The sequence below is a fragment of the Hyposmocoma kahamanoa genome, unplaced genomic scaffold, assembly GCF_003589595.1.
Source record: "Hyposmocoma kahamanoa isolate Upper Pololo Valley unplaced genomic scaffold, ASM358959v1 102, whole genome shotgun sequence".
Lineage (NCBI taxonomy): Eukaryota > Metazoa > Arthropoda > Insecta > Lepidoptera > Cosmopterigidae > Hyposmocoma > Hyposmocoma kahamanoa.
Window position 1 is genome coordinate 2,604,107 of NW_020653337.1, and position 18,469 is coordinate 2,622,575.

Sequence of the window (18,469 nt, forward strand, 5' to 3'; positions counted from 1 at the left end):
TCAACTTGTATTTTTATATAAATATTCACTAAAACCGAAAATTAACCTACTACTAAAACTAGCCTACATGAATTTGATTTTTGCCTCACTTGTGACAGTTCGTTTGATATGAAACTATCATTCTATGCGTTATTATTCTAAGTATGATAATTATAACAAATTAGTGGAATAATTTCACGAAAAATAATTGAACATCATGATATTCAATTATTTTCTGAATGTCAATTATTCATGTATATAATTATTTGTCATTTATTCAATAAATTAAAACAAAAATTAACTTATCGTAATTTAAATTTATCTTATAGCTTTTCGTACTGCGATCAATTTCACTTGGTCACCTATTCGCCCATATTTTATACCTGCGTGCGCGCATCGCGTTTTTGTCTAATTAGTATCGCTGTCAGGCACCGCGCATGCATGCTAGTTAGACAGTTTGGACAGAATTTAAAATAGTTTTTCAAATGTTGTTAGCCAATGATATTATAGAGTTTAAAAAAAGGTGTGAGCATTGCCTATTAGATGCCGTTAAATTTTTATTGAACCTAAAACTCTGATTACTACTTTCACCATTATTACTTTCATTTTGTTACAATTTTTTTATATCTTTGAGTATGTTTTAAATGCAAGAATAGATAAAACGCTGCGATCTAAACTCCTTGATATATTTAGTAAAACTTTTCGTCCTTTCGGGACAGACCAAGGCATCTAAGGATAAGGTCATATTGTCAGAACGTGGTCAGAACTTAAGTTGTAATTCTTCTTCAATAGTCATTGGACGTCGGGTCCGCGCTAAAAAGTGTCCGAACTTATAGGCCGTTAAAATCGTATACAGAGCGTCATTCACGCTCTAGTCTTCGTTTGTTCGACTGACAGCGAAGCAAGCAAAACTGCGATGACATTACAATTTAAATTCAACGTTTTAGCTTTTCATATTCCTTGACATGTCACTACGTTTAAATAGGTTGACTTGGGATATTTTTTTCGTGGTTTTTTGTATTAGACCCGTCGTCCATTTATTTGTAAGTCTATGTCAATAGTTTAATTTTTTTGACGTTTTTTGGCGGGAAATCTATAAATAAAGAAACTTCTGTAAACTCCCATTAAATGTTAGACCTATTTTTTTTATTTATTCACGACCTGGATCCAAAGTCCTTCAGTCGGAAACGTAATATATAGAAACAAAAAAGAGGTTTAGAGCGAATTCAAAATAAGACGATGAATGTTTATTTGCCAAACTTAAAATTTCGTTAAAAAGTGTGAAAGTCCCAGCCAATCATCATACCACAGACAATGCTATTTCATAAACAAATCCATACAAAAGGTTGATGCCATCTGCACATTAGTGAAGACATTATTGCACAAATAATTTCTCTGGCCGCTGTGTGAAAATTTCACTTCTTTCGAGAGGTTTATACTTTACTATCACAATTCAGTTTGTTTTTGCAATTAGACGTTTTACTGTTTTTAGAGATATTATCTTTATTATAATAAATACAGAATATTTTTAGAACATACGGAGATACACACGGGTCAGGGAGTCTACTCTTCAATCTCCGTCCGAAACATTACTGTCAAATAATAAAGTAATATTCGACAAAATTAAAAGACAAGTATCAAGAATGAAGCTCCATTCGCATCACGCGTCTTTTCATTTGGTCAATTATTGCTTATTTGGCAGTAATTGTTTCGGACGGATGTCGAACGGAGATGGAGAGTAGACCCCCAGTTGTTGGCGCTGTACTATTTCAGCTTTCTAATTTGTGATTTCAGTGCAAACGATATTTAAAATGATATAAGGCCCGTTCGCCTGATAAGTTGCCAGGGATGGATGGCCCATATTTCGTCTCTATTTCCGGTTATATACTCGTTGTCACGAATGGACTAACATAATTTTACGCAAAAAGTTATTGTCCATAAACCGATTCAGATTTATAGCTGTTTATCAAATGCATCTATGAAAGTCACATTTCTATCTACGTACAAAATCGGGTAATAAGGAAGTAATATATACTTAATAGAGGAACTAATACATTTACACACGTAATATATATGCCTATATACCTACAATTTGCATTTGGCAGGAAAGCATTCGAACGGTATTTGCTACGGTGTACCTTAGGTAGTCAAACTGAAATTCTAATTAATTTTATTTTCTTTTCGATATACAGGTTGCATTAAATTGAACAAGACAATTTTTTTTTCAAAAGTGAAGAGTTGATGATGAAAAATGCTAATGAAAACGTATTATAATTAGATATTAATATAATAATAACACTAGTTAGCCAAGTAGAGTCCCCATGCTGGGCTTTGGACTTTAGTTCACACGGGGGCTCACTGAGGATTGGAATCGTCACACACATCATTCAATTGCTTTGCAGATGTGAGCGAGTTTCCTAATGATATTTTCCTTCACAATTGTATAGAACTTAAGCCATTGTTGGCTATAGTGAGTGCGTGCGTTATTATTATTAATTCCTATTTTCACTGAACTGCAAAGAAAGTTTAATTTCATTAGTTTACTGAATGTTTGACCACCATTGTATTCAATTATTGTTGTGAATTTTAAATGAACATTCGAAGCCATTATAGAGAACTGAGTGAGCCCACATTATTTATCTTTTATTTTATCTTTTAGTAAAAGACTAACGTTTTATAAGCTTTCTTCTAAGGATGCTCACTCAATGCACGCTTATAATTACACTCTCTTGACAGCGCCGGCGCCTGCCTATGTAGCGCCCGGATGCAATCAATAGCCTGGCGTCCTCTAATAGATACGCGATCAATATGGAATACTTAAAGTGATCGGAAATTTAGGTGTAAATGGTGCAATTAGAAATGATATTGTCTACTTCGCTAGCGCCGCGAGTGACGAAGGTTTGTGAAGGCATCACGAACGATCCTCGACGCCCTCTAAAAGTCTGCGCCCCGCACACCATGCACCATAGGTAAAGCCGGCACTGTCTCTTGAAGTAGAGCACTTTTGGTTTAGTGTAGGGTAGCCTGGTCTAAGATGATGCATCTGATACAATACGCAACTAAGTTCAGTGTCATTTTGTAATGCTAGGAAGTGGAGGTTGTTGAACCAAGAAACTACCTAAGACTGAACATTTTGATGTATATGCATGAAACTTTTTGGTATTTTCAAATTGTTACTGAGACCAAACTAAGCATATATTTTTTTAAACTGACTTTTTATTAAATCGCCCAAAAACTCGTCTAGATATCAAACTGAAAACGCAACATATGGGGTTAGTAGCAGTAAGCGCGTAATCTCATACCATTTTTTTTAAATGGTGTATTTCTGAACAAAATTTCTGTCGCTATGCTTCGTTCTATATCAACTGAAACCTTTTGCGAGAGTCTCATATTTTTAAATGTTTAACAGACCTGAGGCATGTGCTCAGAATGTGTCTGAAATATTGGCTGCAAGTGCGCCTGAAATACCACCACCACTCTCTGAGGTATGTCCGTGCTCCAAGTAGACTCTTCTCAGCACTCCTTGAGCAAAGGCCCATGCATACTGAGACAAAAAATCACATTACCAGAAAGGTATAGCGGTGATTCGGGCAACCGATAAACGAAGTCCTATCAAAAAAGGTGTTGCGTACTCTTACCCATAGTGCAATGTAAGAGTACTCAAATTACATTTTGCACTTTTTTATCAATTACAACCACAGTATTAAATATAACTACTTTTCGCGTTAATATTTAAGAGTCAGATAAATAGACTATAAAATAAAATAATAGCTGATTTTCTAACATTTTTTGTTTTCAATCTACGCCGTTTCAAACCTTAAGTGGGTCGTCTTAAACCAGGCTACCCTACTGTTCTCATTATGAATAGACTCTTTTGAGAGTAAGGCACAAGAAAATTAAAAGCGTGCCCTTTTACCTGTTTCTTTCAGAACCCATCTTTTACGACAGAACATCAATATTTTAAATGTTTATGTTACCTAATAACCGTCTGCTACTTGACATTATCGACCCGCCTCGAGGTTAATCATTACGTTACCGAATAATTACGAATAAAGTGCTATTAAATAATTTTCAATTTAATGCAATGGTTAAATAACTGTAATCAATTGCAATTTGACGGAATAATGTAATTATTGTACTGGATAACAGTTCTTGTCTATACAATACGAGACAACGTAATAATGACGTAGTAAAGAAAGAAAAATTTTATGGTGTTTTAACATAGTGATCAAAAATCTCTAAACTCAGTATTTGCTCCGGCTCGAAGGACCAAAAATGAACAGCGTGCGGTAAGGTATTAATGTGGTGGTAGTGCTTGTCTGACAATGTAGAGTGTGTTGTTGTATGCAGCAAATACCAACCGCGTGCTGTGCATGAAATTATGGTAAAGTTAAGATAAAAATATAAACTACCTTATTAACCCTAACGGTGAGACCTCAAGAGTCGTTCCAATGAATTTATCTAATAGTGTAGCCCTACAAGTGTGTAGCCTAACCTAACCATAAATATATAGACGGAGAAATATATGTGCAAGATATGAACGGGAATTCTGTCACCATGAGACCTAAGGTGACAAACGGAAGGTTGGAAGGAGGTAAGGAACTACACGTCGTACAATGTGTACTGGAACGGTATTCTCAATGCCGGTTAAGCAGACTGACAAGACCGAACTACTGATGGCTAAAGGTGTCTTGGCCACAGTGTACTAAGTAGTACTAAGCAGGATGATGAGTTTGATGAGTTAAAATCAAATGGTAGTGGATAACTGAGTATATTTACAAATCTTATTACTATTTATAAAATTTTTATGACTAATCCATAATGATAGTTTTTCTTAGTGTGCTATGTGTGTTGGTTGCCGACGAAGCTCTTTTCAGTTAAGTAGAGAATTATGTCACTATGTTGCACTGGTTGCCTGATGATGAGGCCATTTCTTGTGGCAGTTTAAATATATGTTACGATCTTGCGTTTTGTTGTTAAATACATCATGTTCAAAATTGAACATAATGCCTATGCATAAGCATTATGTTATATTATTTGAAATCACGGGTATTAATTTTACGATATTTAAATGTATTTTATTTCCTATACCGACCACAGGCTTCGCGAGCAGACTCTCCCCAGTAGACTACTAAGTCGTATCATTTCTACTAAATAATTTGTTGTGGATGATTACCTTAAATCTCTTAAATGAGATACCAAAAATATCCGTATCTATTTGCAAGGAACTGACACAGCAACATCAGTGGTGTTGTGTAGGTCCTCGCATGTGCAGGTGTAGGGACATGCAGGCCAGGACAAAAGGTGTGCTATTGTTTGGACAGGTATATGAAGGTACTAAATTCGATTCACGGTAAAAAGATCTCTCCGAAATCGAAACTTAACATAGGTACAGTCTTTAAAATCAAATTTATTTCCTACCCTAAGTCATAAAGCCACATGGTGATGAAAAGACCGGTAGAGAATGCTTTTATTTTTTTGTGCCTGTAGTTTTACCAGCACCCTTACCCTTCAAAACCGGAACACAGTAATACTATCATTACTGCTTGGCGGCAGAAATAGTTAAGGTGGCAGTACTTCCCTGGACGAACTTTCACAAGGAGCTCTACTGCTACTACTGAAGACGAGGCGGTATAGATTTTGACTCAAGCCTTTTCGTTTCGGACGAAAAAAAATTTACTGTCATGCATACCATACTGCCTCGTTTCCAGTAAGTAGATATATTTTAATACTTTAACTTAAAATAACCAAAATGGTAGCGAACAAAATCATTACCTTAAAGACTTAACATGAATTACCACCTCAAATGCGTATTATAATATTATACTTGATTCTTCACGACGCGACGCACTGACAAAATTATGATGGACATAATGACTAAATGAATATGTATGGGCCGCAAATTTCTCATACATTATACTTGTATTATGTGCGAGATTAAGTTGTTAGATCAAAGTGTGCGTTACTTTGAACGATTTATCACTTTAACACAAAGCCGTGGCGAAGGCTGAGTAATTAAGTAAGTAATTAATTTATTCATTGCGTTTTAAACACACACCTTTTAACCGAGTTTAGTCCATGACAAAAAAGCAAAACGTTCCAACCTTCTTGACAAGACGTCTCAGGGCGTACTCGATTATCCGTTTCTAAACATCTAGTGTATTACACTGCTGATTATATCCCAGATTTAAACTAAAAAGATCTGTTCAGTAGGTACATACAGGGATATTGATACATCGATCACTATTATAATAAATAAAAAATAAAATACTCACGTTCGGCGTGAGGATCTTTAAGAGCCGATACACAAGGCACCGTCCGTTAGTGTCCTCAGAATGCTGTTGGGGCTGTTCACGTCTTACTGACACGATTTTTTACGCAATAGAGGATAAAAACAATCAGTATGTGCGTCCGCAAACATACCAGAGTCACTGTAGTATCTGAGCAACTCCAAGAACACCCTAAACATTATATTACGACACGCAGTTCGCTGAAAGCCTACCACCACATGCCGCTTTGAACAATGTCACTTATAGTCTCCGTAAACATCGGGGCATACCTATGCCAGTAATCGGTTGGGTAAACAGAGACTATCTTCGGTTCTTATAGTATTTTTTTTTATAGTATTATGTGAGGGGTCGAACAAGTCGTATGCCTGGTGGTAAGCGACACGCCTGTCCCTAACAATTGCAATGCCACTCATAGAGCTTTAAATCACAAAGATCTGAAGGGCTCTGCTACTGAATAAGTTGACAAGTCCTATGTACCTGTATGCTGAAATTTCACCAGCACCCTTACCTTCGAAACAGAAACGCGGTAATGCTCACATTACTGCTAGGCGGCAGAAATAGGTAAGGTGGCAGTATCCACTTCCCTGGACAACTTTCACAAGGGGCTCTATTGCTACTGATTATTAATTAGGGTATCTATTGTAAATTGTCGCCTCTCAAAAAGGCACATTTTGAGTTTTTAAAATACAGATATGATATTTCCCGGCCGTGTTACTATCGGTCGGGGTTAAGGACTCAGGTTTAAGAACCAGTCATGCGTGTCGTAAGCATTAGGCCAAGAAAAATGTAACCGTCTCAAAGTGTTAACGATACTGGCTCGATTTAATTAACCCGGTTGCGGGCAAAACAATTGGTATCCCGTGAAGACCATATTATACCACTTGTCGGGGAACTCGTGCGATAGATACTTTTAACGTTTCTCGGTTTCGGCTTTTACGATTGTTATCTATGACATTTGAAATAAATCCAGGAGGTTTACCACGAATTACTATACTACGTGACAACGAAGATCATATGACAGCTATCATATCGAATTTTGACGTTACTTTCATAGTTACTTACATGTGTAGTTTTGTTATGTTGACATACCGCAAGTCCCCAACCCGCATTGGGCCAGCGTGGCGGACTATGGCCTAAAAACCCTCGTCTAAAAGGAGACCCATGCCCAGCAGTGCGACGTATAAAGGGGTTGATGATGATGACATACCGTACTGTTAATACAATAGTGTATTAACTCAAAAAGTGATTTTTTTTCAAAATCGATGAAAATTGAATTACTCCCATCCAGTGAAATATTATTAATATATATGTATAGCTTAAAGTTTATTTATTACACGCATCTAAACAATTCCCTACAATTAAAAGGAAAAAATAACTTAATATTTTTTAGAAACTTATTTATTAAGACTTATCCTTAATATTTATCCAGAAATAGTTCGCAAAAAATTTGTCTCATTTTGAGTTAAGTAGATTTATTTTAATTATTTTTTACAATATTTTAACGGCGGTTTTAATGACGTGTAGATTGAATGAAATTTTACGTTCAGCAACAGTATAATCTTGAATTTCACATATTTTGAGTTACAACACTATTGTAATAGCAGTGCGAATTATGTAAAACAGACGTTATATGTATATGATGCATTTCGAAATTGGAAACGTAAACATTTTATTGTCTTTGTTTAACTACTGCGTGCCTCCTTTATTTTTTTCCACTCTCTTAGGTAGTGAGGAGAAAAACAAGCGTCGAATCGACAAATCGTCAATAAAGTAAAACATTATATTCTGTGGAGACGTTGATTCACTGACACTAGCGATGATCGCCATAATTTTTATAATAATTTTATAAAACTGACACTGGCACAAGCCTGGTGGCCGCCATAAAGGAAATAAAATACGTATGAGCTTCGTTGTATAGTAACGCATTTCGTGGTTATCTTCTGATAAATGTGTGCAAATGTCTAAATTAAAAACCCTACAGTATCTCACCTATTCTTCCCAAGGAATATGTATTCCAAGTGTGTAGTAGTGCTCAATCAATTTGATGATTTGAAGTGTAATTTGCTTACTAGTGAATTACATTTGATTTTTTTTGACGAGATCTGCATCATGTGGGATGGTAACGTCCACAAGATATAATATGTCAGGCTTATTATGACTATTATAGTTCTTTGTGCAGAGTTACTAAAACATAAATGATGTAACGTTGTAAAATCCTCAGCCATTCCAGATATTAACTTTACACAAGTATCAGTAGATCGACGCAGCATTACAACAAATATGGTACATTAGCGCGCTCGCTGCGCCCGCGCACCGGAGCAAGAATGCACTTTCTTGTTACTGATGCGTCACGGACAATCTTCCTCGTGTGAGATGTGCTGTGAAACACCGCAAATTTTATGAAAAAAACTCGGTACCGATGTAGAGTCATATTATAGATGCTTTCTCGGCGAATCAAATGGTTTCTGTTTTTTTTATGTGTAATTAGTTGTTTTTTGGGTTTTGCTGTAACTGTTAATGTATTTTTGATTATATAACACATGCAAATCAGAAAAATCGGCAGTTAAAATGTTCATTTAAAATCCAATACAAGCTATTAGGTGAAAGTGAATAAATAGCCTTATTATGCCAAAAACGTAGTTCATATTGTTGTAATGCAAATTCTGCGAAACATTTATACCTACTTACACACGTTTCATTATTCCAAATCTTTAGTTTCTCAATTTCTATTCTGCTCTGTCACAACATCATCTAACGTAACAATCCGTTTTGAATAAATCTAATAAAACTGGTATTGCGAAACTCTTTCCTCTCTTTTTGTGGACATAATAGCGTCACGTAACTCAAAAGCTAAAAATAATATATTGTTGTCTTACATAAATTACTGTAATAATAATAAAATTATCGTAAACTGACTTCTTACATGAAGCCGTTTGACCTAGCAGAGGCCGTAGGTCCGAATGCGGTCTCGCACCTCCGAGTTTTTCGGATGTTGCCCAATCCGCACCTCTCGCCTGAGAGAAGACCCGTGCCCAGCAGTGGGACGTACAAATGGGTTAATGATGATGATGCTGATGACTTCTTACATTGTAAGGATAAAAGTCGTAATTTATTTATTTACTTACTACCACATCATATTAGTAATATTATATTACAGCATTTGAACATTCAATATACTGTGTTAGTTCTAATATGTGACAGTTACGGTGTACATACCATTTATAATAAAAGGTTTAATAAAAGTATTTAACCTTACATTAACTAATACCTAATTTTGGATTTGAGTTTGAATAATTTGACATTTTTTTGAAGCTGAAGTGGCATTTGGTTGGCCATTTCTGTCAAGGGAGCGAGAACCCACGGGGGGAAACGAGCTCTTAAGTGGAGATCACGACTTATTGCCATACGTAGTGTAGAACGCCCTCCATCTATTATTTAAAGGCGCTAGAGATAGAATAATCCACCACTTGCGGTGACCTGATATGTATTTTTCTTCTTTCCAGACAGAAAATGACTTCGACAGAAGACGACAAGTACCCCTGGGGCACCCTGGCTTCACTGAACACCAGACGAGATTCGGGCTGAATTCGCCGCTGCAGAATTTCCCGCAGCCAAGCCTCATCAGCAATCCAACTCCAACTCCTTTATTCCAACAACCTATTTTCCAGCAGCCACAACAACCTTACGTACCCCAATTTAACAATCTCCTCCCTACTCAAAGTTTACAAAATATCCAAAGTTTACCTCTGGCGAACAACAATGCCTTCCAGTTTAATCAAGTTCCCAATGTCAATGGACCCGCTTTACAAAACGCCTTCCAACAACAGAATCTGAGACAAATTTCACAATCTCACAGCCCAATTTCACAACCAAATCAAGCTGTTCTCTCTCAGACTGTTCCTACTTTGTCTACTTTCCAAAATAACGTCCCTATAGCTCAAAACCCAGTGTATAACCAAAACCCAAGTGCTACTGTCCATATAGGCAATCAACGGCCGACTCAGGCTGCTTTCTTGCCGACACTTCCTACGGTTCAAACATTCAGCCAACCTAGTCCTATTACTATCCAACCAGCACCAAATCTAGCACCACAAAACCCTCAACAAACATTGAACTTAAACTCGCAAATTCCGTTCTTACAACCCATAGCGCAAACGCCTTTACTCCCTAATGGTCAATCAGGTAATCTTGCTTCCATTCCCTCCCTTGAACAACAGTCTAAGGAAAACTTGGAGAAGCTGAAGGAATTACAAGAAAGACAAAGAATCATTCAGAAACATCAAGAATTTGTTCAAAGACAACAGCAAAAACAGCAAGAGAAAGTAGAAAAGCTTCATGAAGAATTTCTCAATAAACAAGCGACAAAATCCATTCCCATTTTCTCAACAACAGAGAATTACGAACAGTTCTTTAGAAATCAGGAGAAGCGCAGACCAATTCACCCACATGAGACGGATTTATTTAGGAAAGCCGTTGAGATGTACGAGAGGGAGCATCCGACAACTCCGACCACCACCACTACAACCACTACTACAACTGTACGACCGCCACCCACGCCAAGGTACACCGCACGACCCAAACCGAAATCCAGAGCCCCTCCACAAGACAGAAACAAGCAAAAACTATATAACGAAATAAAAAGCCTTTTAGAAGAAAGTGAAACAAAAGGATTCGATGACAGTTTGAGAGCTAAGAGCGTGGCTTTACTTCAGAAACCTGATATTCTCAAGCAACTGAGAGTAGCGTTGGCTGAAAATCCAGAAGATTTCAATGAGAAAAATTTCACGTCCCGTGAGATTTCACTAAATGGTCAAAAATTCGAAGTTATCAGAACAACGAACCCAAACTTAATACCACAGGGAGCGATAACCACTGATGGTGCTGGTTTAGCTAGAATTATGTCTGGTAATGCTGAGCCACAAAAAGAGAGTCGCATCAACATTGAGGATTTCACTAAAGGTGTGCTGCCACCTGGTGCGGACTTCGAGCTTATCAAACAGTCTGAGAATGGGCAACTCGAAGAAGTTTCTAAGATCCCGGGTGCTTTACAAAATAAAAAGAAAGTCACCTTTGTGTTCCTTGAAGAGCAAGACGATGGATCATTCAAAGTAAAAGCCGTTAAAGCAAACGGTCAACAAACCGAAGAAGGTCCTGAAGTAGAAAACATTTTGAATAAAATTAAAAATGGTGAAATTCAATTACCTGGTGGACCCGCGAAGATATCGAACAGTATTTTCAGTTCGACAACAGCTAGTCCCATAACTGATGCTACTGATTATATAGCAGAATCGTCTCACCATCCTTCAAGCTATTCGAGTTTTGTTACTACTTCGAACCGTGGAAGTACTGGTCACACGAATCCAGTAATTCATACAACGCCATTACCGACGTATCGGAATACAATTTCTCAATCATCGAGAACAATAGCACCACAAACTCAGACTTTCGCCCCTGTAACAACTACTCAAAGATATGCTTCTCAGTCTACAACGACTGCTTTCTCGCCAACCAGATATTCGCCAACACAGAGAAACTCGTTCCCAAGTTCAACGATAGTTAACACAACACCTTTCTATCGTCCAACACCTCAAGATCTTGTAGTTATTGGCTCTACTACACCTGCGCCATCTGTAGACGCGCCGGATTCTCATTTGAGCTTCGCATCGAGACAGTCTAACCCGGGACTTGTAGAGATTTTGAGAGAAAATGGGCTCTTCGCAATGTCGAAATATCTGAAACAGTCTGGTTTGGATACTATTTTGAATGAAACCGGACCTTATACGATCTTCTCTCCTACGGACAAGGCGTTCAGGACTTTATTGGTGCAACTTGGTGGACCTGACAGGGCAGAAGAGAAATTCAAGGACAATCCAAGACTTTTAAGTGGCGTAAGTTAGAGTTGATACATCCTAGATGAAATTTATAAAAGCACTATTATTACAAAAGAGATACTTAAGTTGTTGTGTTTTGTTTAGCTTCTCCTGCACCACGTGATTCCTGGAGCTTTCGACATCGGCTCTCTTCAAGACGAGATGACCGGAGTATCGCTTGCGGGCACTCAGCTCAGAGTAAATCAGTATGACATGCATGATGTGGAGTGGAACGAGGTCCGGATCACGACTATCAACGGCGCCAGAGTTTTGGATGACAAGAAGGATATTCATATACCGCAAGTAAGTTATACATTATAAAGCGTGCCAAAAATTCAATTGACTAACATTTTTTCAAGTCTAAATTACATACCTACACAAACAAACCAAAGTGTACTCTGTTAGCCCCCACTTCTCGTTCAAAACGAACCTGTGACACTATAGAACACTTTTATGTTCCTAATCCAATTCCAATTTTTTCCACTATTCCTTTACAGTTAGCGCAGCTCGTGTGTGGAATAAATTACCTGCTAGCATTCGCAACAATCCGTCTGTTGCATCATTCAAATGCAAATTAAAAGAGCACTTGCTGTTAAACTCGGAAGTTAATCAGTAATATAAATATAAACTAATAATTTGTTTTAATAATAATATATATTATGTATGTATTTATGTATGTAAACTTTATGTAGGTTTATATTTCAGCCATATGTATATTGTCGCATTTGATAATCATATTTACATCTGAATTTTAATAAATTTATTGTACAATAATGTCCCGCAAATTCAGTTTATTCACCACGGCTAGAGTTGGCTGGAAGAGATCTCTTCTAGAGATAAGCTCATCTTTGTATATGTACTTTGTAACTTGTAATGTTTAATGTCATTTATTTGTGCAATAAAGAATTATTATTTTTAAAGTTTCTTTCAAAGGCTCTTTACTGATCTTATAGTCACGGCAGACTTTGTTTTCATTTCTACTATGCTACTAGAAACTAGTTGCATGTGACAATCTTCATCGACCTTAATGCTTTGACCTTAATCGCTTTTATCTATCTCATCCACCAGCGGACCCTGGTGTTATGTAACAAAATGTAAATTAGCTATAGGCGCTGCGGTTTGAGTTTCGGTTTAGCGAAGAATTGGGCTGCACCTGGTGTAATCGTAATGAAAAAACATCTCTGGCCTTATTATCAATACTTCTGATGCAATAAATCACCAAATTTAAAATGTTGCTAATTTGTTGAGAAACAAATTGAAGTGACCTAATTTACTTGTAACTCATTTTATTACAAGTCTTTTAAGTCAATAGTACCGTTTTATATATTTCTTGTTCCAGGGCATAGCACACGCGGTCGATCGAGTGATGTTCCCGCTTCCAGTGGGAGACTTGGTCCAGACCCTGCAGGCTGACCGGGATCGTAGGTTCACCACTTTCATCAAAGCTATCCAAGCTAGCGGCTTCGCAGATACCCTTGCTGGTAAGTTGAAATACATTGTTATTTAGGGCAAATTTATTTATTTAAAAATAATTTCCATTCTTGCATATTATATGTAGAAGCAGGTGGTAGTATATTATTATAGTGGCGGAAATGAAGAATCGGCTGCGTAACGGGTTTTATAACGGTCTTTATTTGAAACAACGCAGAGAAAAATATTTTTCAACTAAAGATAAAGCACCTCTTACACAGACAATTAAATCAACCCTTTCTCTAAATGAAACAGTGTTACTATTTTACAATTATTATCTTAGTTAATATTATTGTTACAATTATTATATTTACTATATTCGCCGATCGATATTAATTAATAACAATAATAAACAACGAAACCTCGTCGTCATATTTACAAAGCAGATTAGATGGAGTATCGAATCATAATTGTATATACATATATTTATGAAAGTATAATATATCGCTATTTATTTATTATGTATTTGATAAATTACAATTTAATTTTTATACAATTACAATTTTTTTATTTATATAATCATTTATAATTGTCAATTGGCACACTTCTCCCGCTCCGATTAGCTTTCGCTAGATCGCTCCTTGCGATAAGACCGCCTTTGTCCACATTAGTTTTAAATTATCTATGTACTGTTTTTGATCTAGTGTATATCTATCTATCTAGTGGCAAGGTGACCGATTTAACTATATTATTTAAGAGCCTGCAACAGGTGTAGGGCTGGTGTTGGTAAATGGGGCCGCTAACAGTATCGAATCACACTGCATACTGGTGTCCGTAATTTGTGAAAGGAGCATCGAACAGGGAAAGTTAATGTCTTAAAATATGGCTGGATACTTTGCAGTGAAAATTAACTTTTATTGAGCCCTACCATTAATATCTTCTTAGTGAAAGTCACCAAGTAAGTATAGACACAAGCAGCGATAAGATTTGCAGTGTAATATCACTTTTTTGAAATGCATATGGAAAAATACAATTCCAATTAAAATTTTATTATTTATGTGCTGAATCAGGAGCACCTTTAGATTGACACTTAAGGTTTAAATTCAACTCTATGGCGCTTGCAATAACAATGATTTAAGATCCAAAGTATCATGCTTGATGTGTTCTTAACTGTACCTACTGTAAGCAAATTGTATTAATGGTAGTAATGTAGATGATTTTAATTTATGTTTAATTTCATTCGATTTTGTAGTCGAAAAGTGATCGCTTCTATAACGTGCAATTGATTTCTTGAACGCAGTCATAGTCAAGATTAAAATTTAAAAAAAACGATCCGTACACTTTTCGAATACATTTTTTATCCAACGGCTGTTATATTATGTTAAAGAGTTGTTGCGAAATTGTAAAGTGCGAATAAACTGCTTTATTAGTCTCCAAGCGTATTTTTAACTTTAATTCTTCTCCCGAGTCTCTTGGTGGGCAAAGTTTTACACTACGACAAAGTTAATTTAACCTACCTAAGCAAACAAACAATGTATCAAGTAGGTACATAAATCAAGAAAGTTATAAGTAGCGGTAGAGGTCCTTGTCAAAGAGTTCGTCCAGAGAAGTACTGCCACCTAAATTATCTCTGCTGCCAGGCGGTAATGTGAACATTACTGTGTTCTGGTATTGAAAGGTAAGGACGCTGGTTAAATTACAGGCACGTGAGACTACTTACTCAACTTACGTCTCAGGGTGCCGGGCGCAGTGACAGTGCCTCTCAGATCTTTGAGAAAAAAAAAAAAAAAAAAAAAGCTCTGAGTGGCACGGCAACTGTTAGGGGCACGTGTGTCGCGTACTGCCAGGCGAGCGACTTGTTCGTCCCGTAACTTGGTTACAAAAAAAAAGATAACAGAAACAGTTATTTTTTTTGCCAGCGGAGATTGTAACTAGTCTTGCGCCTTATTTTGTGTAAAACTGTTTTTAATACACTAGCTGTACCTGGGGGTCTACTCTCGATCTCCGTCCGACATCCGTCCGAAACAATTACTGCCAAATAAGCAATACTTGACCAAAAGAAAATACGCGTGATGCGAATGAAGCTACATACTTGATATTTGTCTTTTATTTTTGTCAAATATTCCTTATTTGACAGTAATTGTTTCGGACGGATGTCAGACGGTGATCGAGAGTAGACACCCTGGTTATAATGTGTTGCATTGGCGCTGCCAAAGTTTTATCGAAATTGAAGTCAAAGTCAAAGTCAAAGATTATTTATTCCATAGGTAAAATAAATTTACACTTGAAAACGTGACAGTTAATCTACTGCTCGTCTCCCTGAGAAGAACGAGCAAAAAACTCTCGGGATTGCTCTTTTCAAATAAACTTAAATGCTATGGAATACACTATGAATCAAATTTGTGTGGATTCTGGAGCCATGTCGTCTTTCCATACATCTTTATCTCACACGTAGTCTTCAACTTTGTAATATGATTTTTCGATCAAAATATTTTTAATGTAGTTTTTAAACTTAGGAATTGATAAACTTAATATATGCTCCGGAATCTTATTGTAAAAACGTATACAGTATAATACGTATCATAATGCAAAGCATATAAATAAATAAATTTTGGTCGCACTATTTCAACGTAGGTGTTAAAAAATTTATATTTGAATTGTATTCTCAACTTCCAGAAAGTAAAACGTATACGATCTTCGCGCCAACGGACGCTGCGTTCGCGCGTCTGGCGCCGGCAGAAATCGCGCGCTACGCGGAGAAGGCCGCTGCGCGGGCACTGGTCGCTCGGCACGTGCTGCCGGGCACGCTGTACAGCGCCGGAATGAGATATTACCAACTTCGGAATTCCATGGAGGACGCTAAACCGCTAACGCTGCAGAAGAATTCCGGTGAGTACTTTAGTAGGTAGATACTGTAGTAGACGATAAATACGAGCACCTTCTTATAGCGTTAGGTCAGTTATTACTGACTACTAATTTGCTCATCAAATTGAGCAGGCGCTTCTACACGTTCGTTACCGAGAAATGCAGAGAATTATTTTTACTTACTTATTTTTACTTTCACTAAAATTAATTGGCCACCACAACTAGGTGACTACTCGAGGACATTAGTTCTTTTACAGAACCTCTAATCGTTATAATCTGTTTAATCCTCTGTGCCTTATATTTATTTATTTTTGCCATTTCCGCTATTAGATTTAAAAACTCAATATATTTTACAGGCCGCATAAAAGTGAACAATGCGCAAGTGATAACGCACAACATCCCAGCTACCAACGGCGTCATCCACGCAATTGACAACATTTTGTAATCAAATTCGCGCTGCGCCCGCGCATTTACCCGCCAAATTAGCTTCAGTGAAGCTTAGTATACCTTACAGATGTCATGATTTGATTAGTTGTTCTAAAATACGTTTTGTTTATTTTTGTGTTGTAAAAACATTTTTTGTTGCAAAAAAATCAAAAGTTTTAGTCCATGGAACTAGTATAAATAATAGTCGTATAGAGGGAGCATCGACATTGGACATTGCCAACTAAAATTTTATGGAGTCGAGCTAATGTCCAGTAAACGATGACCCCTAACATTGGTTACTTTACAATAGATTTTTTTGTTTGTTTCCTCAGAATATTATGCTTTTATCAAATCTCGTTGTCTGTAAGGGTTAACACCCATAATTCTTCTAATAAAAACATTTGTCGAAATTAATTTTATTATTAAGACTGTAAATATAAACTTAATTTAAGAGAATAATTTATAAATGCGTGTAAGTGTTTTTTGTAAATAAACTTTTTATGTACAACTAACTATATTTTGTTTTATTTAAAAGTAAAAAATAGAGATGAGCACATGCGGCAAGCATCAAGGAATATTTGGTTGCCGGATATCAGGTCCATTCCTGCCAAGTTGTAGAAGCTGAAAGAACTCCACAGAAAATTCTGTCGACAAAACTTACTAAGATGCCGTGCGATGAATCATCCAGTGAAAGTGCATCGTCCTATCCAACATCTGCTAAAGAAACATTGTGAGGGGACCACATCAACCGTCACTCGCGAATCTCACACCTTTCCATATTGTATTGAGTAGGTCAACAGTCCATGCTGCGGTTCTTGCCACTATATAATATGAATAAGGCTTTTGTTCAAACAAAACTGTGTAACAATATTATTACATTTTGTTGCAATTAAGACATTTGTTGTCTGTAAATGCCTACACCTACGGGTAAAATATTCTAAAAACAATGACTGCGACAAGAATTATCGATATGAGGAATAAGCAAAAGTTTCATTTAAACAAAGTGAATTGTTAGAAAAGTAAAAATTAAAAAGAGAACAATGCGTGCGTGCGCGCGTTATATATACAGCTAACTTTAAACAGAAAAAGTACTTTTTTCTTTTAAAATTGTTATTTAGTCTATGATTTCAAAAATAGGCGGGAAAGTTTCAAGTTTAAAGTTCATGAAAAGCGCCCGGGTCTGGTCGATCGTAGAAGTGTCATATTTCAACATGATAATGCCAAACCACACACATCTTTAGAAAGCTGTCAAAAACGATTTCTAGCGCCTGTTCTCGTTTAGGACGAAAATAAATGGAACCGACTTTTACCACTTAATATATAAAATGGTCAACTCTGATGCATCCTGGCTTTGTCTTTGGTTAAATTTGAGTATATTTGTTATTTCATAGTTTACGTTATATAATTTCATAATTCCTTACAGTTACAAATAATAAACATATTGTCAACAATCTTGTGGCTCCTATTTACACTTTTAATATACACTAGTGAATAAATAAATTTATTTGGCGTACTTATTGAAATATTTCAGTTTTAAACATTCGCCCAGATATTATTCTACTATAGTAAAACAATATTAGGCTGGTTAGTTACCAGCTTGGTTACTGGATATCCTTGTGACGTGTGACG

General features: G+C 36.5%; 1 protein-coding gene across 1 annotated transcript in view; it reads left to right on the top strand.

The window, feature by feature from the left end:
* LOC113234349 overlaps positions 1-17,287 on the top strand; it is a 38,338-nt gene extending 21,051 nt beyond the window's left edge. The window contains exons 2-6 of the mRNA XM_026469655.1: positions 9,773-12,157; positions 12,245-12,442; positions 13,479-13,620; positions 16,226-16,438; positions 16,771-17,287. Coding sequence (XP_026325440.1) covers positions 9,773-12,157; positions 12,245-12,442; positions 13,479-13,620; positions 16,226-16,438; positions 16,771-16,859 — 3,027 coding nt within the window. The 3' untranslated portion in view covers positions 16,860-17,287. The remainder of the gene's footprint in view (positions 1-9,772; positions 12,158-12,244; positions 12,443-13,478; positions 13,621-16,225; positions 16,439-16,770) is intronic.
* Positions 17,288-18,469: the final 1,182 nt, after the last annotated feature.